At 37.3% G+C, this 26,676-nt stretch overlaps 1 protein-coding gene across 1 annotated transcript in view; it reads right to left on the reverse strand.

Annotated features, from left to right (window-relative positions):
- The window catches only part of LOC145779599 (diacylglycerol kinase zeta-like), a 55,284-nt gene extending 30,692 nt beyond the window's left edge, over positions 1-24,592 (reverse strand). Inside the window, exons 1-2 of the mRNA XM_082591228.1 lie at positions 24,561-24,592; positions 13,398-13,491 (exon numbers count right to left, since the gene is read on the reverse strand). Coding sequence (XP_082447354.1) covers positions 13,398-13,489 — 92 coding nt within the window. The 5' untranslated portion in view covers positions 13,490-13,491; positions 24,561-24,592. The remainder of the gene's footprint in view (positions 1-13,397; positions 13,492-24,560) is intronic.
- Positions 24,593-26,676: the final 2,084 nt, after the last annotated feature.

Genomic DNA, 26,676 nt, shown 5'->3' on the forward strand with positions numbered 1-26,676 from the left:
CTAATAAACATGCTTCTAATCACTACATTCAAATAAAATTCTAAAAACTGCGCAAACAAACAACACAAAAAACAAAGAAAATAATCCAACCGCAAAGATGCTTGATTGATTGATTGCTTGAATCTTTATCCTCGGACTGGGAAAGCTTCTTGCAGAGCTTAATCCTGGCAGTTTCGCATACTTGTAGAGGCAACTAACTGCAGCCCACTTCTGTCAATCTTGACTGCCGACAAAAATAACTCTGAACCATACACGTGTGGAAGGTGAGGAAAGAAACGATTTCCAGCAATTACAAATTAATCTCAACAACCCTTCATTAGGAGGACAATTAAACAAGCTAAGTACACAGCACCCAGTGCTTTATATTAACATGGAGACGTGATAAAATGGGCTAACTTGGCTAATACGTTTTTTTTTACAGTTAATGGCGCCGCGTATTCCGAGTTTCAGCCACTTGTTAGCGCTAAGTTGTGACATGTTGTGTAATCAACGGAAGTGCATTTTTCGCATACATATTTACATTCAAATGGGTTTTAAAGTTGCGGTCGGAAAAACATTATCTTTTATTATTATCTATGAAACTATTCATGCACACATCAAACTTTCGACGGATTTTGCTCCTCATTTATTGCTGTGCTGGTATGTCGCTGACCCGGTCGCTGTTCGGTATCTCACTGTCAACAGACGTTAAATTTATGTAAAAAATATCACTTTTACGAGATAGATTCACAGATAAGTTGATAACCGTTTGCCAGAGTTGGCCTTAGGAAACCACTGAAGCATAACCGAATCACCATTTTATTAAATTCACCTGGGTGGACTAATGGAAACCTCTGCTATCTAAGTCACCAAATCGCTCTCAAGGTATAGTGAACGTTGTTAATACAATGAGGATATAAACAAACGTCTCTAGTAGGCACTCTCGTTCCAAAATCGCTTTTATTGTCTATTATACAGTATATAAGCTCTCCAACAGAGCTTTACAAGCAACATTTTAACCAATTTTGCAGCATGGTAATTTTCTACCTGAACAAGTCGCTTTAGATGCAAAAAAGATGCACATAGTAGAGCTTGCTCTGTTCAATATCGTTTAGCGTTAAATTAATGCAATGTCATAGACAAATTAGATATGCTGAAGTTTCAGCATCCTGAGGAACTTTTAACCAGATCCTGACATTACTCATAGACTACCATGAGACTACCCATTTTCAATTGCTTGAAAAACTACGGATGCGAGCGCTTTATTGCAAGACTACAAGCTCCACCAATGGTAACTCAACATTTGTATGTTGAATTTATGAAAGAGAGCAATCTACTGTATTCCTTTTCTACATGGATTCCACGTCTGTGGACCTTCTGATCAGTATACAAAAAAATGCTGGGTGGGTATATGCCAAAGTAGAGCAACTGGAGCAAAATATGAACATTGCGCTATCATGGACAGTCTGAAAACGCACTTCAAACAACTGAAGCCACTTTTGCGCTGTGGTCAAGTGCACAGTCAAGAATTGGATAAATCACAAAGTCCAATTTTCTTCGTAAATTATAACAAACGTTTAAAAATGGAAAACTCTTGGATTTATCTTACGTCTACTGACGCTTTATTAAAGTAATTCATCTTTTTAAAGCCACATGGCTTCAAGATTACGAACTGTACTGGAAACGCGCTCTGCAAATATCCCATACGGCAAAAATTTTCTGTCTGGGATACGCTACTTCTAATCTTCAACTTTCTATCTGATTAAGCAAACTAATAATACAGTTGTTGCGCAGCTACTCCTAATATACTTATAACAACGACACTAAAATAGTAAATTGGTTGGCGAATAGCCAGGCTGTTGTCGCGCTACTACGCGTACTGTGTGTACACAGCGTGATGGAAAGATCTCATTCCACCAAACAGTTAAACAGTTTTATATAAAGAGTTAAAAACGTGAAAGCAATACAAAAGCCGTCGTGTCGGCTTGTATTTGTATCCAACATGATCATTTCTTAGAAAGCAGGCAACAAAAGAGAGAAGGTACGAAATAAGTGCTGTCTAGAAATGGATTTCTGCTTGTTAGCTTTTTTATGTAAATATAACTTTCTCTGGCAAGAGGTAGAAATAAAATCAGTTGCCTTTTGAAGTGCATTTATATTCCTTCATACTATAAATGTAAAAATAATAGAAACATGTGAATTGGAAAGAAATAGTAAATTGGTTGGCGCGTTGGCCGAGTGGTTAGCGATGGTTAGTGGTTAGTGGTTAGCAATGGCCGAGTGGTTAGCGCGTTGGGCTCACAGTCGAAAGCCTGCATGTTCGACTCCAGCCACCCGCACTTGCTGTTGTTTCTCTAGGCAAGAAACTTTACGATAATTGCCTCTACCCAGTGATCGATTTCGAGTAATGGGTAGTACCAAATTTAAGTCATAAGGAGAGTAGACAACCGGAAACAGACATTGCAGCGTGGGTCAGGTGTACGTCGGAAGGCGTGCACCGATGCATAGCGCTCAAGTCCGCTTTCCGCAATGCAGGATAAAGATAAACAAACAAACAAAATAGGCATAGGTGATTTAATCAAAACCGATTTTTTATCAAATTTAGACAAATATAGCACTCGACACAGACAATTTGTTTAGAGAAAAATCCAAAGAATGACATATTTACTTTTGCCTGCTCACAAAACAAAAAAGCCAATTGTCATAAAATCGTGTAATCAGTCAGTCGCAAATCACTTCTTACATGTTCATTTCTTATCAAAAGGCAGAAAAGCAGAAAGGACACACACAAAAATCATGATATTGGTTCAAACTTGGAACTGCTTCCAAAAAAATTACCTCGATGAACTGACTGAACCTCGTCAACTATTGCTAATTGAACCATCAAATCCGCGTTTTTTTACATCGTTTTAACATCTGCAGACAATTGATTCTCTGCTGGATATAGCTCTGTTCGCCGTGTACGCAATGCTTCACAAAGCTGCAGTAGAAAACCTCCGCATAAAAACGTCTTGCATTCACATGCAAAAGCTTCACTCTTAGGTTCTAAAAGCACTAAAACTGAGCTTTTTATCTCTGTGAACACAAGACAAATAAAACATCACCACATAAAGAAGGGACAAAACGTTCAAGTCTGCTCGCGACTACGCTTGGACAACGTGTCGTGGTGATGACGTAACGTCAAGTACGCACACCGAAGAGTTTCGCTTCAGTGATTTCCACTTTCGCTTCAGCTGGAAAGATTTCTTTTTTTCTTTCGGCACTTTCTGAGTTTATTGTAAACAAGTGAAATACGAAATATGTCAAGATCCAATTCATCAAGCACAACACTGAATAAACTAGTATCTGTTGAATATCTCCAAATAAAGTAACATAGCTGAGTTATACTGCAAGATTTAAGATCGAAAACTAAAAATTAAAGTCAATTCTTCGTTATTTTAGTGGCCATTCACAAAAAAGCCTGTATAATGTGTTTAATTTCAATACACATGGTATAATTACAAAAATTTTAACACTTTCTCAACACAGCATAAGTATTCATTGAAAATCTAAATGATACTTTTGAATTCTGAATTTTACCGACATAGACTGGACAAAATAAAAAGTTATCAGCGAACAAATTAATGACATGAGATTTAACAACGACCACAACTCTTTGCACACAATCCAAAAAATGGTTGCCTGGTGCAGTATTCGAATCTATGACCCAAAGTTATACGGTGAATCAAACCCGAGACAATACCAACTAAGCCTAACTCTGCCCTCAACGTGTAATTAAACTTATTGTTGTGACTTAGGAATAAACCACGACTTTTATCCTTGTCCGTGTTCCCCATCTGTATCACGATATCAGACAGTGGAGGAAAGATGACAGATTGCTATGATTGTGTCATCTTACAACTGATACAATCCTTCATACCACTGTCGATTGGGAAACTTTAGAATAACGCTTTTGCTGACATGCTTTTGTAGTACTGCATCATTAGCAGGTCTACAACTTCAGAAAATGATAAACTGTGCCATAAAGTGCCGGGAATACCTACTAAACAGTTACTCATTACTGGCAACGTAGCCAAGGTCAAAGAAAACTTTAAAGAGCTGGAAAAACTACAATGTATTGAGCGTGGGGTCTTTGATGCACTTGGTAAGAGAGCTTGAAAACTGTGAGATGCCAGATTGCCAGGCTTCGATAAAAAAAAAACAGAAAATGCGAAGCGTATCGGTGTCACATTTGAATTTTACTGTAAAACGAAAACACTTAAAATCATTTCAAGTTGTCGGCCGTCTAAAGAAGGATTAACACGCGTCAATTAAGCTTGTGCGTGCAACAGGAGATTAAAACATTCATAAAAAGTCTGCTTCTACCAACCCGATAATCTACCTGGTATGTTACGAACGTTACTGTATGTTGGGAGAACAACAGTCATAAAGGTGAGAAAAAAAAGCAGCAAAGATTTAAATGATGTCTTGCACTGGCAAAGTCTAATATCAAAGTTCTAAAAACTGTAAAACTCAAAATTAGGTAAGAAAGGGGGAATATTTTCTTATACCGTTGACACAAGCTGGAGTTCTAAAATGTTCATTTTTAAACTTTTCTTTCAATTCATCAAGGATCGTATTCACACTGCATCGTTCCCCACACATCGCAAGCATTCCCGCAACGGGCTTATCGAATGGCAAAATCCACACAACCTAAATATACATGGCTTGCGCCTCCCCTTGCACAGATAGTTGCGGACACCATAAGGACTCGTGCCATAAACAACGGACGGTCATTTTCCACCAGGTGCAAAGGTAGGACCTCAACAGCAACAAAAAATTGGTCTGTCGGCAAAGCAGCCTAAACATGGCTGTTACGTTCACTGTTCGCACCCTTATTACATCATTGTTTTTTAGTTTCAAAATCGGAAGTTGATGTCTGAGTAACTTCGGGTCATAACAAGAAAAACAAATTATTTCCTTTGTTTCGAGCGTTTAAAGAGAATGTCCCCACTGATTGATATAACCCCTGTTGATAATTTGTGCCATAAACAGCGTTTTTTAGGCAACTGACCTCAACTGACTGGTTTGTTTTGATGCTAAACCCGCTACGTAATGCCCAATGTGTTGTTATTGTGAATGCTGCTTCGTTTAGCGGTTTATTTGAGCGTCAGCAAAATCTTACATTTTGTCTACTCTGTGTATCTTGACGTTGAACCAACGTAGTTAGAAGTTTGCGCCGGCAAAGGCAGCTTGTATCTTTTTGAGTATGACGCTGTCATTGGAATCATTTCTCTTCTCTTTTCGTACTATATATGAAGTCTGTTCTTAGCGAAATTCATAATTTTAATGTTACATTAGTTAACTACAGTACATGAACGTACCAATTCTGTTGAGAATCGATTTAGTAGTTATAAGGATCGCCCGACAAAATTTCGGTGAGTTTATGTTGCTATTTCATTATTGTTTTTTAGTTATTGATCAACAGAGCACATTTCGACAAAATGTTTAATAATTCGGTTCTTCCGACGTAACATCGATTTGTAGATTTGTTTGCCGTTTTGTAGATTCCTTTGATTCTTATATATCGTAGATTGTTTTGATTTGAACGTGTTTATAACGTCATTTTAAGCGTAATTATTTTATGTTAGTAGCCAAGGTCTTTTCGTTTACAGAAAGACCGTGATCAACGATAGAAGATAACGACCCGAGGGTCGGATTGTCTTGCTATTTTCACGCGTCCACGATATACTGGGTGGTATCGTTTGTACATTAAAGTTATCATTTGTTTTATACTTCTCATCTATGGGTGTGAGTTCACGGGCGGAACTAAGAATTCATTTTCAACACAACAATGTCATTGTCATGAGTTCCCACCATGACGGCAAAAGAGTTTTCATTTTCCAGTAAAATTCTAATATGTGTTTCACTGTTTCTCACAAAACATCGTGAATCTGGGGTGGTAAAAGGATAGACCCTCGGCCCCAGACGCTCACACGACAACAACAAAACAGTTGCTTAAAAACGCAAAACAAATTATTATATTTGTGGATGCATCTCTCATTCTCCCTACAAATGTACAGCGAATCAGTGAACTGATCATATTGCAACATTCATAAACGAAAAGATTATATAAGTGAATGATTGGCAACTTAGAATAATATTTGAAAGATTGAAGATTGGATTAAGTGCAGTTAAATCATTAAATAACCATCACTCATCAACAGCCATATCCGGTGCTAACTGATAAAGAAAGTGGAGTGGTGATGCAGTGACGCCACTCTGGCAACACCTAGCGGTAGTTATTCGAAGAAAATGATGTACGCTAGACGCCGCTTGTTGCAAAAACACGATGTCTGGAGTGTGGTGGTACGATTCCAAAGAATGGGGGTAAATACCTGAGCACCAATTAAAAGTTTACTTCACTAGTCTGTCACATCCAACCATAAGATCTTATACACGCACAATGGTAGCAACAGTTCAACAATTAGCATAAAACCTTAATGAATTCATTAATGTAATTAACAGCAAACGAAACCAAGAAAAAACAGCACAAACTTTCATGCAAAGGGTTTGGTCTTTCCCAAAGCACAGCCCGGAAGAACTGCGACAGTTGGCTAAAAATTGACAATTATAGAGACTTCTTATTGACTCTATTTTGCACACAACTGGTGTGAAATAAATTATTACATATTATTATTACATAACCTTGCCATAATGAAGTGACAAAAACGGCGCTGCTTTTGGTTACTGGTCGATGGGCATACCAAAAACCTTGTCTTGCAACATGTCAACAGACTGACCTTCGTACGCTGTCTGACGGCTTGGCAATCTATACATTTACGCTCAATCGCAATGGAACAAATAAATAAAGAAATCTAAAATTAACAAGGTTCTATGACACAGAAGAAACAGATGTGAAGAGTTGACAGCAAGTTTTTTGACATTCCACTAAAATCATAAAATCTATTCCGGTGACGGTAGCTGCTCCAGAACTGGTTTAAATACCAGCTTTCTTACTACTTTTGTACGGGCAATAGATAACTATAAAAACGATACTTAGCAACCGGTCACATACTACTGCGGATTAGAACAAGTCTGTGTGATTCTCTACAACCTACATCAAGATGCTGAAGCTATAAAGCACCTTTATTGTGATCCCTTTGCAAGCACTTGATAATGACTGAAATGCAATTGAATGAAAACAGTGACTCTTTTCACACCACTGAATGCAATCGTTGCTCGGCGCCAAGCCCCTACCTTTAAGAAGACGTTTTTAATGAAGTAGAATACTGAATGCTGGATAATGCAAACCCTACCGAATTGTAAAATATCTAACACTTAAAACCAAACAAGTTGATGAGTCAACGGTGTTTAGCTGTTGGCACAGGCTGTAAATATTCCTCTCTTTGCAGACCAGGCTTTCCGACGTTGGTATGAGACCAATAAAAAGATGCAGCCCACAGGCAATTGCAAAATAGGGAACCTTCCATCAAAACTACAGAGGTAAGAAATTGATCACATGAAAAATTGCCAATCTTACAAAAACCGCCTCCGAGGGCTGTTCATAACTTATATTATACAATAGATATTCTCAGCCGCCTACCCAGATAGAAAACCAGTCATTCTTCACACTGATTCAACGTTTGCAGATTGATTGATTCGCTGGCAGGGGTTATTTGAGTTTTTTATGTGAGACCTCGCAAGTACCACAATAGGACGTGTCACAACAATTAATAGTTGAACGACAAATGAAGTGTATACTCAGACGCACAACAACTCAAGGTTTCTGTAATTTTTGAGAGTGTAAGGTAGCATCGAGATGTAAACAAACAACTAGCTAGTAAAAATAGTACCAAAAGAAATAAAAGGTGACACTTCATAACCGCATCATGGCAAACCTTCGTAAAACGTTTGCACCAGAAAGCAAAAGATGAAGAGGCGTGGTGCTAAAGTTTTATACAGCTTCGGTACAGAGTTAACTATTTTGTACTACAGACATATAAAGCTGAGTTATGGCACTCAGTTAAACCTCAGTATAGCAGTATTAAGTTACTCAAGCAGATAAAGCTTTAATTACCAATGTGTATCAATAATAATTATTTTGAGGGCTGTAGGACTGTAGTAATCTCGTTGCAATTACTACAAAAGTTTTCTTGCAACAACCATAGACATATCCACAGTTTAGCACGCTCTTATCACACGGTTTAATTAGATAAGGTAACACAAGTACTGACCTCATCAAAACAACGTATGCCCCTTGCACAGATACTTCGTCCATGGTAGAGCTTGCTTTACGTCTCTTCTCGTAGTTAAAGTTAAAAATAATTACTTATCACTTCACGTTTCAACAAGCTTATATGAAGTAAACTAGAGTGCTACAGAATAGACAATTAGAGATGCTGCTTACAAATCATCAAACACACAGTTCCAGTCTATGTCTGGCAGTGCGATCTGTGTGTGTACACTGTACAGCTATGTTAACTACCTGTGTGCATGCGTAATATCAATACATTGCAAAGGAAATCCGATATGCACACACAATGGCCTTTCTATGGATTTACTCCACATTAGAATGAGTTGTATGATTGGATTACGAATGCGAGTGGTTGTGCAGTTATGCAACGTTGTCTGACGTTGCATTGACCAAACAAGAATAAACTTACATTAAATAGTAAAAACAACCAAAATAATCTATGGAAATTTTAGGCCAGTTTGTATAAAATATACAACCAAGACAATCAATCACAAATAAATACAAGTGTTTACATCAAATGAACAAAGGTTTTTAAGCTCTTTCTTGATGAAGGTGTCCGAAACATTTTTATGCTAAGTTATTTAACCACAAAACAGGGGTATTGACTATCAACATCTATCGGATTGATCACGACAAAAGTGATAATGTTTATTTGTGATGCAAAAGTTTTACTTCCTGCAAACAAGATTGTAGAAAGTGTTGTTGGTAATATAAAAGATAATATAATATAAAAGATTGGCTGGATGATATACTAATTTGCATAATTTCCAATCAAACACGTGCATTAACCAGGTAGCAACAATTCAATTTTAAGTCGGTTTAGTTGGTCTAACCACACAGCACAGCCCAGTTCACAAAATTTATCTTTTTTGCGTTGATTTAACCTATGTAGACGATAAATCAATATGATAAGAATAGATATTCCTTGCTGGGAAATATCCATAATGATTTTTAGACAATAGACATAATATACTGTATATGAACAAGAAGCCCTGCCATGGTCAACCTGTCCTTATGCTTCTTGTTTTTCTAGTGCAATCATAGCTGCAAACCTACACTCACTGAACTTGCTCATTTGTTTATATTTTCTGCACAGATAAATGGTTTGAAAATTTCCTCGATTGTGAAGAATAACTAATAAAACTGATTCAAGCGATTCCCCAAACAAGTTGCAGTATTGCGTTGAAGCTCTGTACTCTTTTCTTTTTTGGCGGGCCTCACAGCACATAACATAACAGCATTATGTACAGCTGAAAATATTCTACAATGCAACTTCACTTTTTTGCTTGCAGTTCCATTAAATTAATATAAAATCACAGCACCAAGCAAGTCAAGTTACCGGACCACCAACAAAACGCGCTGTGCTGTCGAAGTCTGGTTGTTTATTAACAGGTACAACCGTGGTACAACACATACATCTCTAGCCCTAAGCCCGTGTTGTCCAGTGCATCGTGCATTGTGCTGCGTCATATTACCCTAAAAGGACCACACCGCGTAAGTTGCATAACTGTACCTCATATCTGCATTAACAAGATAAAAATAAATTTGCTTCTTCTGTTTCGGTGTAAGCCTAGCTGTGATTAGGTGACTAAAGTTTGTTTATATAGACGTGGATTCAACTCCAGCGAACCCTTTTTCAGTGATTTTATTTATACAGTACCTCATTTCATGCAGTCCAAGACAACAGTTTTGAACTACTGCATGTGACATTTACAAGTCACAACACACTAGTGGGTATGTTTTCAGAGACCAACTACATTTTGACAGACATTAAAACTTGTTTGAAAAACGGTTTGTGTTGAGCGGGCTTGACATTCGACGCTCTTTAGCGTCAAACTAGTCAGCATAGCCTTGTACCATCTTCAAGCCACCTAACGGAGTGGAAGGTCTGCGCGTCTTGGATGATGAAGCCAAAAACTGGCTGCTCTCTAGTAGTCTTCCAGTGTATTCTGGGAACATCGTGAATCTGTGGTGGTAAAAGGAAAGACCTTCGGCCTCAGAGGCTCACACGACCACTAAGAAGCATAGCCTAAACAAAAAGTCGAAAAAAAAAACTCATAAACGCATGCTGATTGCTGGTCTTGACAACTTTACACTGCTTTTGGTCATGATGATAAATCAACAGAAAGCAGATTCTATACTCGCCAAAGGCAACATGGTCTCGTAACCATGCTCTTAAGAATAAAGTGGTCAAACTTTAACGGCAATGTAGTGAAACTAATGGCAGACATTCCCTCGAACTATTGTAACCAATACTCCATTTACAAAAAGAAAGTTTGCTCTGTAAAATTCTTCCACCAGTTTTGCGTTTATCAAACGTATGTGGACATCTAAACAATAAACTTTGTAGCTGCAACACCTTCTCGTCATCCAAATCTGTTCTTGAAAGATCGATTCCTTGTTTACAGACGATGAACAGACGCAAAAAAATTTGTTTGTATACCATTGTTGATGGACCAATCCTAGCTAGCTAATGCACGGAGTCAAAGAAACAAGTAACTGGCGGGCTGATGAGTCCACAAAAGACATGCAAAAAAAACGAGATAAAAACGGTGTTTTTTTCATTGCATAAATGCAAACGTCATTGAGTAAAAATGAAAAAACTATAAATCATGGAAGGGTGGTAACGTTTGTCGACTTTCAAAAATTATAAAGATGTAAGGTCTTTCAAATGAACCAGCAAATGGATTAAGATAAAACGGTTAAAAATTTACAACTCATTCACAAAAATAGCCGTCACTGCGTCAACACATGTTTGAACAAATTTTGCTGTCGAAAAGTCAACAATAGTTGAGTAAACAAAAGTCAGCGATCGTGAGCCAAAGTTATTAAGTCTGCGTGAGCAAACAAACGTTCAAATCTGATTCCGTCGACGTTTTGTCGTGATGATTTTGAAACAAGACGTCTTGCTTTGTGCAGACTTGAGGAATAATTAGTTGGAACCAAATCAGAATTACTACAGTTCTCCGCGGTAAAGCCTCTTACCTTAAATAAACCAAGTAAGATTACGTATTACCCAACTCAACCGTGCTCTCTAAGCAAGAAACGTTACACAACGTACCTTAAATGTAACAATATGAGCAATCAGGGTAGGTAACTAATACCATTGATTTTTACTGATCTGTCAGCACTTTTTTGTCTTGATACAAAATTACCAAGCTGGATTAGAGGACCACGTTCAGTACGATCACACTGGTTGACCAATGACCATACAACCTCTGTTTGCACACATGGGCTTTTGCAGGTTGTAAGAATGTTGTAAACATAATCATTGCGTATGGAAGGCAACACCGATGTTTCGTGGTGTCAAGGTGAGAACATGAGATGTAGTAATTGCGGTGCAAACTCTTTCAATGCAAAGTATTTCAAGGCTGGCAGCAGGTATCGAAACAAATCGGCTTGTTTGTAGAAAAATCTCCGTAGAAGTATCTCCGACAACTGCTGTTAATGATGAGTAACCATAATTTTCATCTTCCTGCATTGGTACCACCAGTCCACCAATAAAGGGTGCCATGCTACCATCAATCGCATATATACTAACACATGAAAATAGTTCTTGTGGTGGCAAATTTATTTTCATAAAATCAACTTTTTGTAAGCAAGTCCGGTGCTTCTAAACCTTTGTATGTGAACATCAAATAGACGGCAGTATTCATTCCACCTCGGCCCATCCTACCACACTCGGTGAAGACCACAGACCGTAAATACCCATAGACTAAAATATTCGTTTAGAACTTGTTTATTTAACTCAACAGGCTGTTGTTAAGCCGATATGTTATTTTTCACCCAGTTTACTTATGTTGTTCATGATATTAATAGGCTTAGTCTTCTGATGTGGAGACAGAAGTGACTTTTTCAAAGGATCAAAAAAGTTGACTTTTTTACTTAGAATCAACATTTCAATCTCTGCACACAATCGGCTTCAAAATGAGGATGCAACCTCCTCCAAAGACACAAATCAATCGCATCAACCATTTCTGGGTCCATCCGGTAGTTGATGCCTCGACACAGTGAGAACCACAACATCTGGACCTACCTAGCGTGACGTCATCATGTACAATTTCCCACGTGCATAACTGCATATAGAGCTATCAAATTTGTACAAAAAAAGTGATGTAAATATACGTTTAATTAGTTTTTTATAAACATATACAATGAGTTTTGAAAGAAAAATAGCGGTATTGACAATACCCGTGGGTGGAACAACAATGCTTCATAAAAGGTTTCAGATTAAAAAATAAATAAATTAAAAAACGGAAAAATGCCCCTTGAAAAACAAGTAACGACAACCGAAATGGTTCCCCATATCGTGCCGTTATGTGACAACTTGACGAATTTCGCCATGCTATCCACAAAGGGAGATACGACTCCGAAGCGACAGTTTAGTATCTGAAATTCTGGTTCAGCAATGACCACTGTTTTCCTTACTGGCCTAGTTGAGAAACCATGTGCTAATTAGTTTACGAACGGTCTGAGACTGCTGACTTATACAAAATGTTTGGAGACCAACACACGAAAAAATGACTCTAAAAACTCGGCAAACCAAAATGCATCCAAGACAGTGATCAACACAGTGTTCCAAAATCTCTTCAAACCGATTCTAACTGTCTTTAAATTTATAAGAAGCTACTCTATGCAGCTGGCAACAATAACCTGTTTTTCAACTGGTTCGCATGCTTTAAATCTTCAGACCCGCTGTGCGCAAACCGGTTGTGTCAAGCTACCGGCTTTGGGAATGAAAGTTCCGAACTGCAGGTCATCGATCGTTCGAAAATTACAACTTTGGTACATAAAAAATGAATCAAGGTATTCGAGCAATCATTGGGGTTTGCCGGTAGCACATAAAACTTTACTCGTTATCTCAACGACGCTTTAATTCATCAATGCGCAAGCGTGACGTCATCACAGTCTCGTAAAACAAACCAATAAAGCCCGAAATAGACCAAGCAAACACATAAATCAAATACAATATTTGAAGGGGCAAAGTCGCAAAGCAGTTTCTTCCGCCTGGTGTCAGTGAACAATAAATAAAACGTTGAAAAGATGGAAACAATTTTCAAAACTGTCAGAAGCCTAACAAGCAAAATTGGTCCTTTTTAGATTGATTTAACGTCTCGGGACGGTGAATTAATGCAAAAAGAGCATTTTTGCAATGTGAGGAATTCCCGGTGAGTCCACTTACTTGTAGGATACACGGTGGGCAGATGACCTCCGTCGGGCATAGTCCGATATGGGGAATGGGTATTCAGCAGGGAACATGAAGATGTCCTCCATATCTGTTGCATAAATAACTGCATGAGATGTTATTGTTAAATTCAGACAAGAGAAACTGCTACTGCAGCACGCTATAAGCAAAACCGTGTCGTGCTCAGACCCAGACAGCAAACCAGTGTAAAACTGACATAATTTGCTGTTTGTGGAATATGCAGTACACACAGATATTTGTTTAAACTTCAGAGACAGATTGAAAGATTTAACTCCGCAAAATGTCAACTGGATAAGTAAATAAACGTTTTAAACCGCACCCAGCCACAAGATTTCACATCTTTAAAAAACTAAAATAGAAAATACAACAAAATGGCAAAGAAAGATTTATATTTTTTATTTTTAGTAAGGACTTTTCGACGAAAAACGACCTGATCAATAAACTGGGCACATTTTATTATAAGAAAAAAAAAAAAAAAAATTTATGGCAAACAATGTTCGTTGGATTAAATGCGGTTGAATGAAACTTCTAAACTGTTAATTACGATTGAAAGCAAAGAACTAGTTCACTTCTAAATGCTCATTGGCGAAATTAATGTGTTTCGCTGGAATGGTTTAACTTTAACAGAATGTACTGTATCTGTATACCATACGCATTCAACCTAAAAGCGGTACAAGCGGCGATAACTTTGAACGCGCGGCTTTTGCAATGACAGGGCACAATTCTACATCGCACGGAATCACAGCGCATAAAAAATAAATAAATCACAACCGCTGGGTGGTGCTGTAAATGAGATTCCACAGTTTTTTTTAAGTTAATACACCATAACTTTTTGGCATCGCACGTAGATTTTTTGACATAGCCGTAACCAGCGTACCAAAAATATCGATGTTTCCTTCTTAATATTTTATTATTTCAGCCAATAAGGTGCAGTAAGGAGAGGCAATGTACCGCTAAAAAAAAGACACTACTTGTGTGCTTTGTTGATAATACAACAATACAACTGTAAGACGTTCAATTGTTGATGAAAAACAAACATCTGACCCATCCAAAATCTGAGATATAAGATGAAGTCTTTTTCACGCACAACTTAGCACACAAGCTAAAGAAAATCAGACAATTAAAATGCTTCAGCCTATATAATTAATAATGCAGGAAGGAATTGCAAACGAGTTAAAAATAGCGCAACGTGGTGTCAGGATTTTGATCAAAAATGGCGGTTTCAGCACAAAAACATGAAGAACGGTGTGGATGGTATGTAACTCACATCCAATAACCATTTATCCTGCATTTGTCATTCGACCAACACCGCGCCAAGTGACGACTAAACCAAGGAAAATTCAAGGCAAAATCACTATTGCAATTTAAAAAATAACGTGAAAAGTTAACTCATTACCCAGATAAACAGTCGAGAAAAAATAAAAGGTACTTTCTTTCAAATAAGAGACTATACATTCATACTTAATCTTACTGCAATCCAAAATTCATTTGAATGGCTAGAAATATCTCTACAAGATAATGTTGCCATTAGCGGTATCAAAACTTCCAAAAGATTAAAAACACCCTTCCACGTCTAACTTGGAACAGACAAGATCTTCCCCAACTTATCGAGAATAAACCAACACAACTAGGGATGTACCGGAACTGCATTAGCAATTTTCGACCGGAACCAGAATTTGCCGGAATTGTAAAAAATCCTTCCAGAATTTCGATTGAAGCCAAAATTTTCCAAATACTAAAACATGTAAAAATCTGAACGGAAAGATCAAATCCAAGAAAACTCTGAACCAAGCAGCAAAAGAAAAAGGTGCTGTGATGAAAATTCCAACTACGCAAATACTGCAACATCAGTAAAGATGGTCAACCACTACGAAACTATTTTCCAAACCTCGGTACATTCCTAAGTACAACAAAGTAAAATACAGGAAAGATAAAAATGTCATCACGCCAAATTACAAAAACATATTGACAGGAATACGTCTGTAATGATCAAATAGATCTTGAAATATTTTAAAGTGCTAATTGCTTTTCGTGTTTACAAAAGTATGTGGTACATAAGTACATTATTAAAAGCAGGAATTCGTGTTATCAAGACAAACTGGTGTAGTCGTAATCAGTGACGTTCGTTAATGAAGCTTATGTACCTACCATCTACAAATAAACAAGAAATGCACAAATACGTGTTTGCAATGCAACTTCCGGTGAAACAACAACTGCAGCGATCTTTCACCAAAGAGCTGATGAAAAAAGGTTCGTTGAACAATAATTCAAACATGCACAGCGATCACGTGATTGCTAGTCAAGAAACTTGTCAAACTAAAGCTTTGGAAACTTTGTAATGCAGCATCGCAGCTGGAAATCTTGCTGAATTTTTTTATACTTGACTGGACTTGAGTTGGCATCGCTTGACAAAAGAACTCAGTACTGGAATCAGTCAACTACACACGATCTGCAACACCTGGCGGAGAGTAAAGGTGAAAACGGTTTCAAAGTACCTTTGGAGTTTAAACCGGTCCAAACCAGTTTGTACAGTTAAAAAAATAATTGGATTGATTGATTAATACAACAGTACATGGCAGTCAAAAAACATGTTGCGTTCTACTGGTGCAAACTAAGCTGAACTATCACAAGATGTTTAAAGTCACAATCTGCTTTTATTCCGACGTTTCGTCAATCCGACACGACTGACTTTTCAGGGGGATAAACGAAATACCGTTCACTCTCTTCTCTGCTGTTATTTAAGTTTCTTGTTGATCGTTAACATTCAAACCCCTTTTTTTCTACTGTAGTTTCAAAGTTTTGCGCGAGATAATTTTTATGTCTAGAAATTGAATTTCATTTAATTTTTGCATGTTTAGTTGATTTCAGCAACATGGTCCTGTGTTTTGCCATGCTAGACAAGTAGTCACTACCTGGTCTATCCCTTGAAGAAGTCAGTCGCGTCTGATTGACGAAACGTCGGAATAAAAACAGGTTGTCACTTTATACATCGTGTGATAGTTTAGCTTAATTTGCACCAGTAGAACGCATCATGTTATTTAACTAAACGCCTGGTGAACAGCCTCATTCAGTTTTCAGTACATGGCTGACCTTGTGTAAAACAAATGTTTTAAGGCGGTATTTGATTTGCAAGCCTAGCAAAAACAACATTCTCCTAAAGCGTAACAGAGAAATAAATACATGTGTATTGTATACCGTAGCACATTGCATTGGTGTGGCGTATATTGCATGTGACAACACTTACAGTAAGTTAGTGGTACTTGCATTGTTTTGATTTCACTTAAATAACTACCACTACACAAGCCAGTACGGCAAATGCTCTGCTACCCAGCAGATGTTGGCACCACGATAAGCTGTTGACGTAAAAATAAGAACACCTTGAACAGCTAAGAAAGAATACGGTATCCTACAATACACAGGTGTTAGGTTTTAGATTTTTGACATGGTTGTTTGATATGGGTTTTAGGTTTTTTATTATTTAAATGAATCTTTGGCACACCATATTACTGCATGCATTTATTGATGGCTAATACAAGGTTCTACTGGATTTTACGCTCGCAGGCGGTGAATCTTCTTAAAACTAAACAAAAACCTATTATAGAGCTACACCATGAATGCGATGTCTCAAAATATGGTAGAAAAAAAAATGCCAAGGAGAAATTCTATCCCAGGAAAAACATTACAAAAATAACACACCGTTTTTGTCTTTACTCACCGACGTGTTAGGTTCAAGAGGAAAACAAAATTAAAGGATTTTTTTGTGGAAAAATTGCACGAAATTGAGAAAACATTTACATTCATGAAAAACATTTACCACTGCAGGTTTAAAAAATGCAATGTTATCAACGATAAATTACACGTACTTCGAATAGTTTCAGGTAAACAGCAGACTTGCAAGACTAAATAATTTTAGTTGTCTAATTCGATGAATTAAAGCAAAATGTTGGTAATTCTAATCTACTGTAATTTGGTAAAAAACTTGTTTACTCCAATTTTAGTTCTAATCTAATCTCTGGTTTTGCTAACAATTCTAGGTTGTCCAACAATGTTCCATCGCACAGCGAGGTCATTGAAAACTCGATTAACTTATCAATTCACTTACATCACAATGTCTACTATGACGTAAGTGGTTTTAGCGCTGTAATGGTGGAATGACACTTTGATCCAGAGTTGCCATATCGGCGTTTTTATCCAAATAGAAAAAAAAATACGGGACAACTGCGTCAAACTAATTCTAATCTAGTTTATATTCTACTCTAATTTTTGAAAACTTAGGTGGCTCTAATTCTAGTCTAACTTGTAAAAACTTGAAAAGCTCTAATTATAATTCTGATATAATTTCAAAAAGCTAAAAAATTCTAGTTGTCCAAGTCTGGTAAACAGTTCCTAGGTAACACGAGTGATGAAAATTGAAAATTAAAATTATTCACACGGCGGAAAATGTCTTGTCTTTGCGGGCAAGCAAAGTACAAAACGCAAAAAAGACATCCGCTATTTTTAATTAAAACCTATAAACTTGCTTAGCATGCGAGAAATGCCGGTGTACTTAAAGATAATAATAACACCATCAAAAGGGTATTATGCAGCAGGTGATATGCAAAAGCACATTACAGTACGTTCACTGTTAGTGCTGGAGAATAAAGCTGTAGTCGTCTTCTTAAAGTCGACTTCATGAAATAAAATAAGTTGACAAAACGACGAAAAGTTCCATGTAAAAATGAAAGATTTTGCTGTCTGGGATGCACTGTGAAAAGAACTTTACAGACCATTCACTTCTAACCATGCAATCCACATTGATTCACTGCAAAATTGCATATTTATGATGATGTTGATGCTGAATAACCACAAATACTGTACAGTACTGACTACTGAGCTTAAACAAGTTTCCGTTTCTTTGAGGTTACATACACACTTGACACTGCGCCGGGCATGCGAACAAGTAATTCGTTGCAAAGCAAATCGAGCTACAACTACAAAATTCCTCAGGGAACCAGTGTAGCATTCTATTGATCGCAAATTATGCATGTGATTAAAAGTTCATTTATCACGACCCATTATCCACCATCATAATAGAAAGTGAGCTCATTATCAGACCGCAGCAAGTGCTTTTAACGAAACAAAATCTAGCTGCACTTGCAATTTTGACTTGGTTGTGGATTTGCGTGAAAAGCGAAGAATAATCTCTATGCAGCAAACCAGTTCCTTTTTGCATTGATTAAACGTGTGTAGACGTTGAATCAATGTAATAAAAGAAGTATAGATAATGCAGTTTGTTGTGCCAATAACAGCTACCGCATGTAGATAGCGCAACCCCTTGACGTCCCATTAATATTTCATCACACAGTTGCCCTTTCTCATGCTTCAAATACCGAAGATCATTATGAGGTAATTGAATTTACGGTCGCCGTCGCATGTCCTTGAAGATCAGTCATGAATGCTGAGAAAGCAATTGTCTAAAATCCGTTTGTGAAAAAACAAAATCAAACTTTTATGGCGTTGCAAGTTTTCAATGCAGTGCCAAGTAATCGTAAACTGAGCAACAGATGACAAATGGTCGTTGCACTTCATTTGCCCGGCTTACGTAGGTCTGACTTTTGTTGTCGATAATGTTGAAGCGACACACCAAATGTATTCACAACCTAGAAATAACTCTTTTGTGAGTTGCTTCGGTTCGGTCGTCACTGCCCTAAATATCTCTTGTCGAATCATACGCAAAGCATTAATTAGCCTCGTGTGGATATGGCAAACTAGGTTGGTCTGACAACAGCACTAAAGTGGATTTGAATAACAACAGTTGCATGGGTGCGGTGCACCACCATTGGTTTCTCATGCATCTGGAATAGAACAACCAAGATAGATCTCTGAATTAAACAAGATCTACTTGATTTACACTTAATCAATCGAAATGGAAATGTTAAGTCGTTCAGTTCAGCAGGCCATAGCCCCAAGAAGGGCCGTAGATATTTTTCTCTAGAGCAGAGTCCTGTTTCTCATAATCATGAGAGAAATCAAGGTCTGTAGTCGAAGGGGGGTCACCCCGCAATCAACAACACGCCTTTGAGTGTCTTACCAAAGACACAGCCGCATGCTCTTGAGCGGTGTCGAACCGGCGCCCTATCGAACGTCGAACCATGGCTCCCACTACTCGGGCATGCAGCCGAAGCTAAGAACGTAATATTAAACAATCCAATTCATCTTTGATAGAATGCAAGATACTCATGAGTTTGTATTTTCATTATGTTGAAAGCCAAGACAAAATCGCTGACAAAAAAGCGATGGGAAAAAACTGCCTAGACTAAACCCAAGCTCATTGAATAGGTCAAGTGGTTTAACTAACGAACCTAAAAGCAAATAAACCAAAGTTCAATCTCGTTTTGTTTCGCCTAAAGAAGATTTAATTCAAAACGCCACAGATTCAAGTTCGCAACACTTTTCGTTCCCAGGCCACTACGTAGTAAACATGTTTTCACAGACGATCGAAAACAGATGGAATTAAAAAAAATCGATAAAAAGGGGTGTAGATCTCAACTCTTCTTCTGCTGTGAGGTTTCAACGCAGCGCTTCATGAGTAATTACGAGATACAAACAGTTGTTCACAAATTACAACGTATGGTGATGTGGCAATAACATTAGAGTAATAGAAGGCGTTTCCCAGAAACTCAGGTTACAGTGTATCTTGAGTTGAAGAGAAATGCACAAACCAGAAACGTTTGTCATTGCTGAATAAAACACGTGGTAGTTAAGACAATAGTTATGTTGGCAACGCGTTTGTTTAATGACATCTATTCAACATTACATGCAACAAAGAACAAAGCTTGGAAAATTCTTGACCCGGACAACACATGCTAAAATGTTTCTACTGAGCGGTTTTGATATGTTCATGGCGTTTTAGATATTTACCGCGCTTTTTGAATGTCGACAAAAATAAGGATCCGATCCTTGCTAGTACCAAAATCCCTATAAAGTAAACATATTCTTCCTGAAGTAAATCCTCGTAAGCGTTGTTTGGTTCCGCAACGCTCACTGTCGAATAAAAACTAGTTAACAAAAAGTTAAATATTAAAAGTATTGCCAGCAGCAAGTATATTGTGTCGCAGAAAAATAATTTATGAATGGGTCTCTAAAAGTTTGTCATGCCAGCACTGCCGAAAGAAAAGTGGCCATCGAGTTTAATGGCACAACTAAGAAAGGTAGCATGGAACTTCACATAACGAGAGCATTTCACAAGTTTATGTGGCAGTTGGACCCGCTATTTGTTTGGTACAATCTCAATTATAAATTGTGGAGGGAAAAGATCTATAGCAGCGGTTTTCAACCGTTTTCAGGGGGTCCGTGAAATTTTCCGAATTTGCCGTACGATTGATGAAATTTAACCTTTGGCTATGCTTTATTTGTGCACACTACAGTATTGCAATGATTCTCACACTGTTCGACGCGACGCGCTTCTTGCTATGTGTCCGAAATATCTCAATTTTCTGAGGTTAATGTTGTTAATCAGACTCCATTTATTGTGTATTTGTTGGGAAACAAATTCATTTGTTTTTCTTTCCATCCAGCTGATGCGTAATAGTCTTCTGTGACACCACATTTCAACGCTTTTTAACTTTTTAATGTCACGTTTTTAATGTTTTTAACGTCACTTTTTAAAACGATGTAAAGAAGTTTCAAAAAAAAAAAAATTGCAACAATTATGTACGTAATCTTTTTCTTATGAAGTGTTTCTTCGATCTATATACATCTCATCACTCTGAGCATGTTTGAAATGTAAACGATAGTCAGCAGTTTATTAGCACTCACAGTTTTGCCATGACCATGATTACAACGAAATATTGATTACGATACAAATAAAAACGGGAGAAGGGGTTTGTAAAGATCGTAAAATTTTATTAATTTTCCAAAAAAAATATTATAGAAAAAGTTTAAATCAGAATATAGATTATATTGATCCTGTGCGCCAACATATAGCTCATAACATAACATCTATTCGTCAATGTTATCAATCGTCATAAGTGGGTTACAAGTTCAGCAAATTTTTCTAAGTGTTTCTCTTCAGAACTTATAAAAAAAAAATTTTCCGTTAGGAGACGCGATATACCAAAATTTTAGATAATTTTTTAAGGGTCCGCAACTGTTTCGAGGGTGCCAAACGGGGTTCGCCAAAACAAAAAGGCTGAGAACCACTAATCTTTAGCAACCGAGAGTTAAAACCGACTGAACTTTTAGAAAAATTAAATGTCTGCAAAAGATGTTAACTCATTTAAACAATATTTGGATAAATAAACCCAGTCGCTGAAACGATTGTATTCTGTCTTCCTCAAGCTTTACGCAAATACAAAATATGCTGGTAAATATCCTTTTTTAGTAAGCGTAAATGAATTTAGCATACGAATAAAAGTTGTCAGTCTACTGCCAAATCAACAAAAATGCACACTTCTTCAAATTACTCATTTACCTGCTACAGCAGCTCACACAGTCTGTCTCTTCACAAACAATTTATACAAGAATTCAACGTCTGCACACGTTGAATCGATGTAAAAAGAACATTCCTCGACGGCTGACCATCTATTGCCCTAAACAGCACTCAGCCACATTCGGAACGCCAAGCAATAGCCTCTTGAATCGTCTAAAAGTGTTCTCAAACGTGAAAATAGGGCCATGACATGAAATTGAATCAACGTCTGCAGATGTTGATTCTTGTAAAACTGTCGGATTTTCCTGTCTGGGAGGTTTGTAGGTAGTAATGATAAAAATAATAAGCAAAGCAACATGATTTTGGAAGGAAAAAAAGCAAACATTTCAACAGGCAATTGATGGAAAAAGTTTGATCAAAAGCGAAGATGCAAATTAGTCGGTTTTGGCATTGATTCGGCCAATACAAACGTTGAATTAATGAAAAAACGGCATTTTTTGGTTGATTACGACTACTCAAAAATATGCTCTAACATGTGGCCAAATCGATTCACCAAATTGTAATAGACCAAAATTGCCGCCTTTTCCAAACTCTAAAAAGTTTTGAGTAACCCGGGTAACCAGAGTAAAAATACATAGATCAAAATGCATATCTAAACCAAACGCTTCGAAAACGATACTGTTTCAATCTTCGGCTGAACAAATTGAGACTGAAAAATTGAAATAACGATCGAAAAAAAAATCGAAAGCCGTTTGCTGAAAATGGGCTTCGCTTCAGTATTTTGGAATCCACTTTTTTTGTTGAAATTGACCTAGAAGTCCAACACGTTTTGGGAACTGCTCTGAGTTCATTCCGTTACTGACCCAGACAAAAAAATCCGTCATTTTAACGTCATTTTAACATTTTAATCCGTCATTTTAACAACGTCTGCAGACGTTGAATCAATGCTAAATTGACGGATTTTTCTATCTGGGGAGCAGCAAGTAGGAATAACTTAAATAACTTTCAGAACCCTTTTTAAAAAGTCCATGGTATGACCCAAAAGGGCATCAAATCCATAGCCGTAGGAGAATAAAAAAATTGGGAGATGCAAACAAAATTTGCCAAAAGTTTAGCTTTGCAAATATCTTTTTAAAACAAAAGTGCAACAATTTACAATTTTTTCAAATAACTGGGCATTTTTTCCCAATTTTAAAGCGTTTTTTTGTAGTGAGGATAAGACCGCCCCCCCCCCCCCCTTTACCTCCGTCTCCTACGTCGATGATCAAACCCATGCTGCCGATTCAGAGACGGACACTCTAAGTCTAACCACTACGCCAGTTACGTCACCGAGCGGGTCTCACTGTCATTAATTTCCATAAGTCTCTTTGAACTCGAAAACACAAACTTATGAGAATTCTTTAACATACCACTGCTTTTGACTGACGAATGTCGCTTTGCCGACAGTAGGGCCGCTCCTTCGACACTTGCAAGCAACTCCACACTTGCTCTCCGAGCGGTCGGTGACAGCAAGTCACCCTTCCTGTCTGGAGATACAAGATGAAACATAAAGGATGGAACTGATCAACCACCTAAAACTTGCCAAAACTATGAAAATACATAGACAAACACAAATTTTCTTTTAAAACAAGCAATACTCATTGTGCCTGCGACGACGAAAATATGCAGCACGCAAAATAAACGCACTTTTTTAAAACAGCTTCCGAAAAAAAAGAGCATTCGTCCCTTCATCGTTGGTTTTATATCTGAAGAACGCAGTCTAGTCACTGTCAGCATTGACGATAGGCTTTCTTATACACGGTGAAGGAAGCAGTATGAGAAATGCGAAGCAGAGTCATTCCGGCAAATAAATTTTAGATCATTTCAACGTTTCTAAACGTAAAAATGATAGCTCTTGTATGTTAGAATCAAGCCTTCAATACCTCGCCAACAAATCAACCAGCACGGTTATTTTCATATGTTTCTCTTTTCTCTGAACTGTTCTGCCTCAGTACTATAAATAAACTTATTTTAATCACATGAATAATTGAAAGAGGACTGAGGTCAATGGATACTAGTCGTGTCAAACCGTCACAGGTTTTCCATTTAACAACGTTTAAAAGACGTCTGATTCTGGTTCTACAAGTCTAATTGAAGTGTTTTCTCGAAGGTTTTTTGTATGTCACTACAGAGCTGTGTCTTTTAACTGTGCTACAAAACAAGATACAAACAGTGATATCCAGAATCTCGATTATCTAACTCACTGTTCAACACAATCGAACTATGACGTAATGTCGTAAACGTATAAACAACAAACAAATCAAAATACATGTTTTACTTTGAAAACAACTTAAAATAATGCAAGATCGTTTGCTTAAAAATTTAAAACAAAAGTATTTATAAATTATTAAAATTTAATGACGTAATAGGACGTTAAATGAATTGGAAATAAATTATTTCTTAGGCCGCATGCAAAAAAATAACATTCCAGAAATAAACATCTAAAAACACCGCGAAGAGTTTAAATTAACACAACTTTAAAATAGTTGACGCCATTAAAGCTATTTGCATAAAACAACACAAAATGGCTTGAAAAGTACGCATCTTGCATTCTCAGCTTTTTTATAAAACTTTTTGCTGATTCTTAGATAGCTAGGAAAGCCCACCAGAAAGTTTAATAAAACAAGAAAAACCAAACCAAACTTTGTAAAATTTCTACCATAATGACGCAATAACCACAGGTAGCCTACCTTTTTGTTTCTTTGTTTTCCCCACTCCTTTCGAATCTGTTGAAAAAAACATTGTCAGATACAAGCAGTTGGATGAAAACAGTGCCAGTGAAAACAATTATCTTCACGCCCTGAAAACAACAAGTAATAGTATCCACAATTGTGACACAACTTTGGTTTGCTTCTTCAGGAAGTGGTTGCCTGAAGTTTTTGTGATCAGTGATGACTCTAGCAAGAACTGCACGCTCTTTTGTGATCTTAAGATCTTCAAGGACGTTGGAGCAACGCAAAAAAATATTTTTCTAGCTGGGAAATTTTGCCTAACTAAGTTTTCTGACCCAAATCAAATGTCTCAAAGCAAAGTTTTTAAGGTTTGAAAATGGAATTTTGAGAACAACTCCTCTATTTGCAGACGGATAAAAAGAAGAACTGAGTGACAAGTACAACATGATTAAAAAGCACAAAATACATTACGGGTTGAATGCACCAACAGTGGGTATTCATGGAATAAGCAAATCGACATGATAAGAAGCTTAATTCGTGAGCTGTTTTCCCTTATGCATCAACCTTAATCCTCAGATTAAAATATCCGATTATTACTAATCTACAAACTATCTTTTCACAAACTGGTTCTCAATCAACTAACCAGACATTTAAGAAGCAGGACACTGCCTTTGAATTGTTTTCTCTGCGAAGTGCGAAAAGACAAATTCACTCCACAGATGGACAGGGATGTTATCGCTGACAAAGCAAACGGTTTAATGCAGGGGTGTGCAACCTTTATACAGGAGGGCCAGATATAAATAACTGGGTGAAGCTGCGGGCCGCAGGTTCATTTAACATATGATTTTTAGTAGTTGCAAGCACAAAAAAGTAGTTTTTTTTTGTTATTCATGTTATTCTTATGGCATATGAGGGGTTATCTCCTTGCAGATATAATTAGTTAAGACGCATCAATTTCTGAAGAAAACTGCTATTCAAATTTATTGTCACACCGTGCTGGCTTTTCCTGACTGCTTTTTCCAAATTTACTTTGATGGAAGTGCTTGCAATCGAAGTCTATTTTCCACGTGTTCGTCTGTCAGAACCGATTGACAGGGAGATTTACTGACGCCCACTTTAGAAAAAATTGTTCGCACAAATAGCCTACGTTGAGCCAAAAAGAGCCATTTTTGAAGCTATGGATTTTTGAAATGTGAAAAGTCATCTTAGTTGAAATGTTTTCGGTAAAAATCGCCAAGATTCATTTCTAAATACTTTACTTTCAAATCCGTTGTCAATGTCAATGTCTGTGTTGAATGGCGAAGCGAATATACCAACAAATGTTCATGAGATTTGAAGTCCTTGAAAGGAGCCAAAAATTTACACAACAATTTTTCAAGTTGGTCTGCAAATTCAGTTTTCTTCTTAGGATGCATTCCATAGTCTCTCAAAGTTGGAAAGTGGAAAAGATTTCCTGTCTGTAGGCTACGTGAGCTTTCCAAAGTCGTAATTTGTTCATAATGCTTTTTATGTGACCATACATTTTTACGTTCCAAATAATTAAATACAATGGATTAGCGGTGGCCGATGGGAGACTTCTAAAATGGTTAACAGAAGATGCGAAATCTACAATAATCCACTTCACAATGAATTGTTCACACGTGCCAGACTAAACTAAATTATAAACACGTTTCGCGGGCTGCATACAATTCAAAATTGGCACATCATCGCGGGCCGCACAATTTTTCTTCGCGGGCCGCATTTGGCCCGCGGGCCGCACGTTGCACACCCCTGGTTTAATGAACTGTTGAACACATTACAAAATGTGGCAACCACGCAACAATGTTGACAACGATATGATCGATATGCTCTTTTTCGCGGCAAATTGAGAGCTACCTTAGCTTGCAAAGTGTATTATCAAAATTCCAGGGTCAAAACTTAAGTACGATTACAGCACAAATATGGTTTAACAGCAGCCAACACATACTGAAAGCAGAGATTAACAAGATTAATTTGGCTTGGTCATGTTTTATAAAAAGTCAAATCAGCATGTAAAGAGCCTTTTTACTTATGTTGTATGATGAAGGTACAATGATGTTGAACTTCAACAACAGAAAGATAAAATCTGAGAATGTCGCTATAGAAGGGCGCCTTG

The sequence above is a fragment of the Aplidium turbinatum genome, chromosome 11 (assembly GCF_918807975.1).
Source record: "Aplidium turbinatum chromosome 11, kaAplTurb1.1, whole genome shotgun sequence".
Lineage (NCBI taxonomy): Eukaryota > Metazoa > Chordata > Ascidiacea > Aplousobranchia > Polyclinidae > Aplidium > Aplidium turbinatum.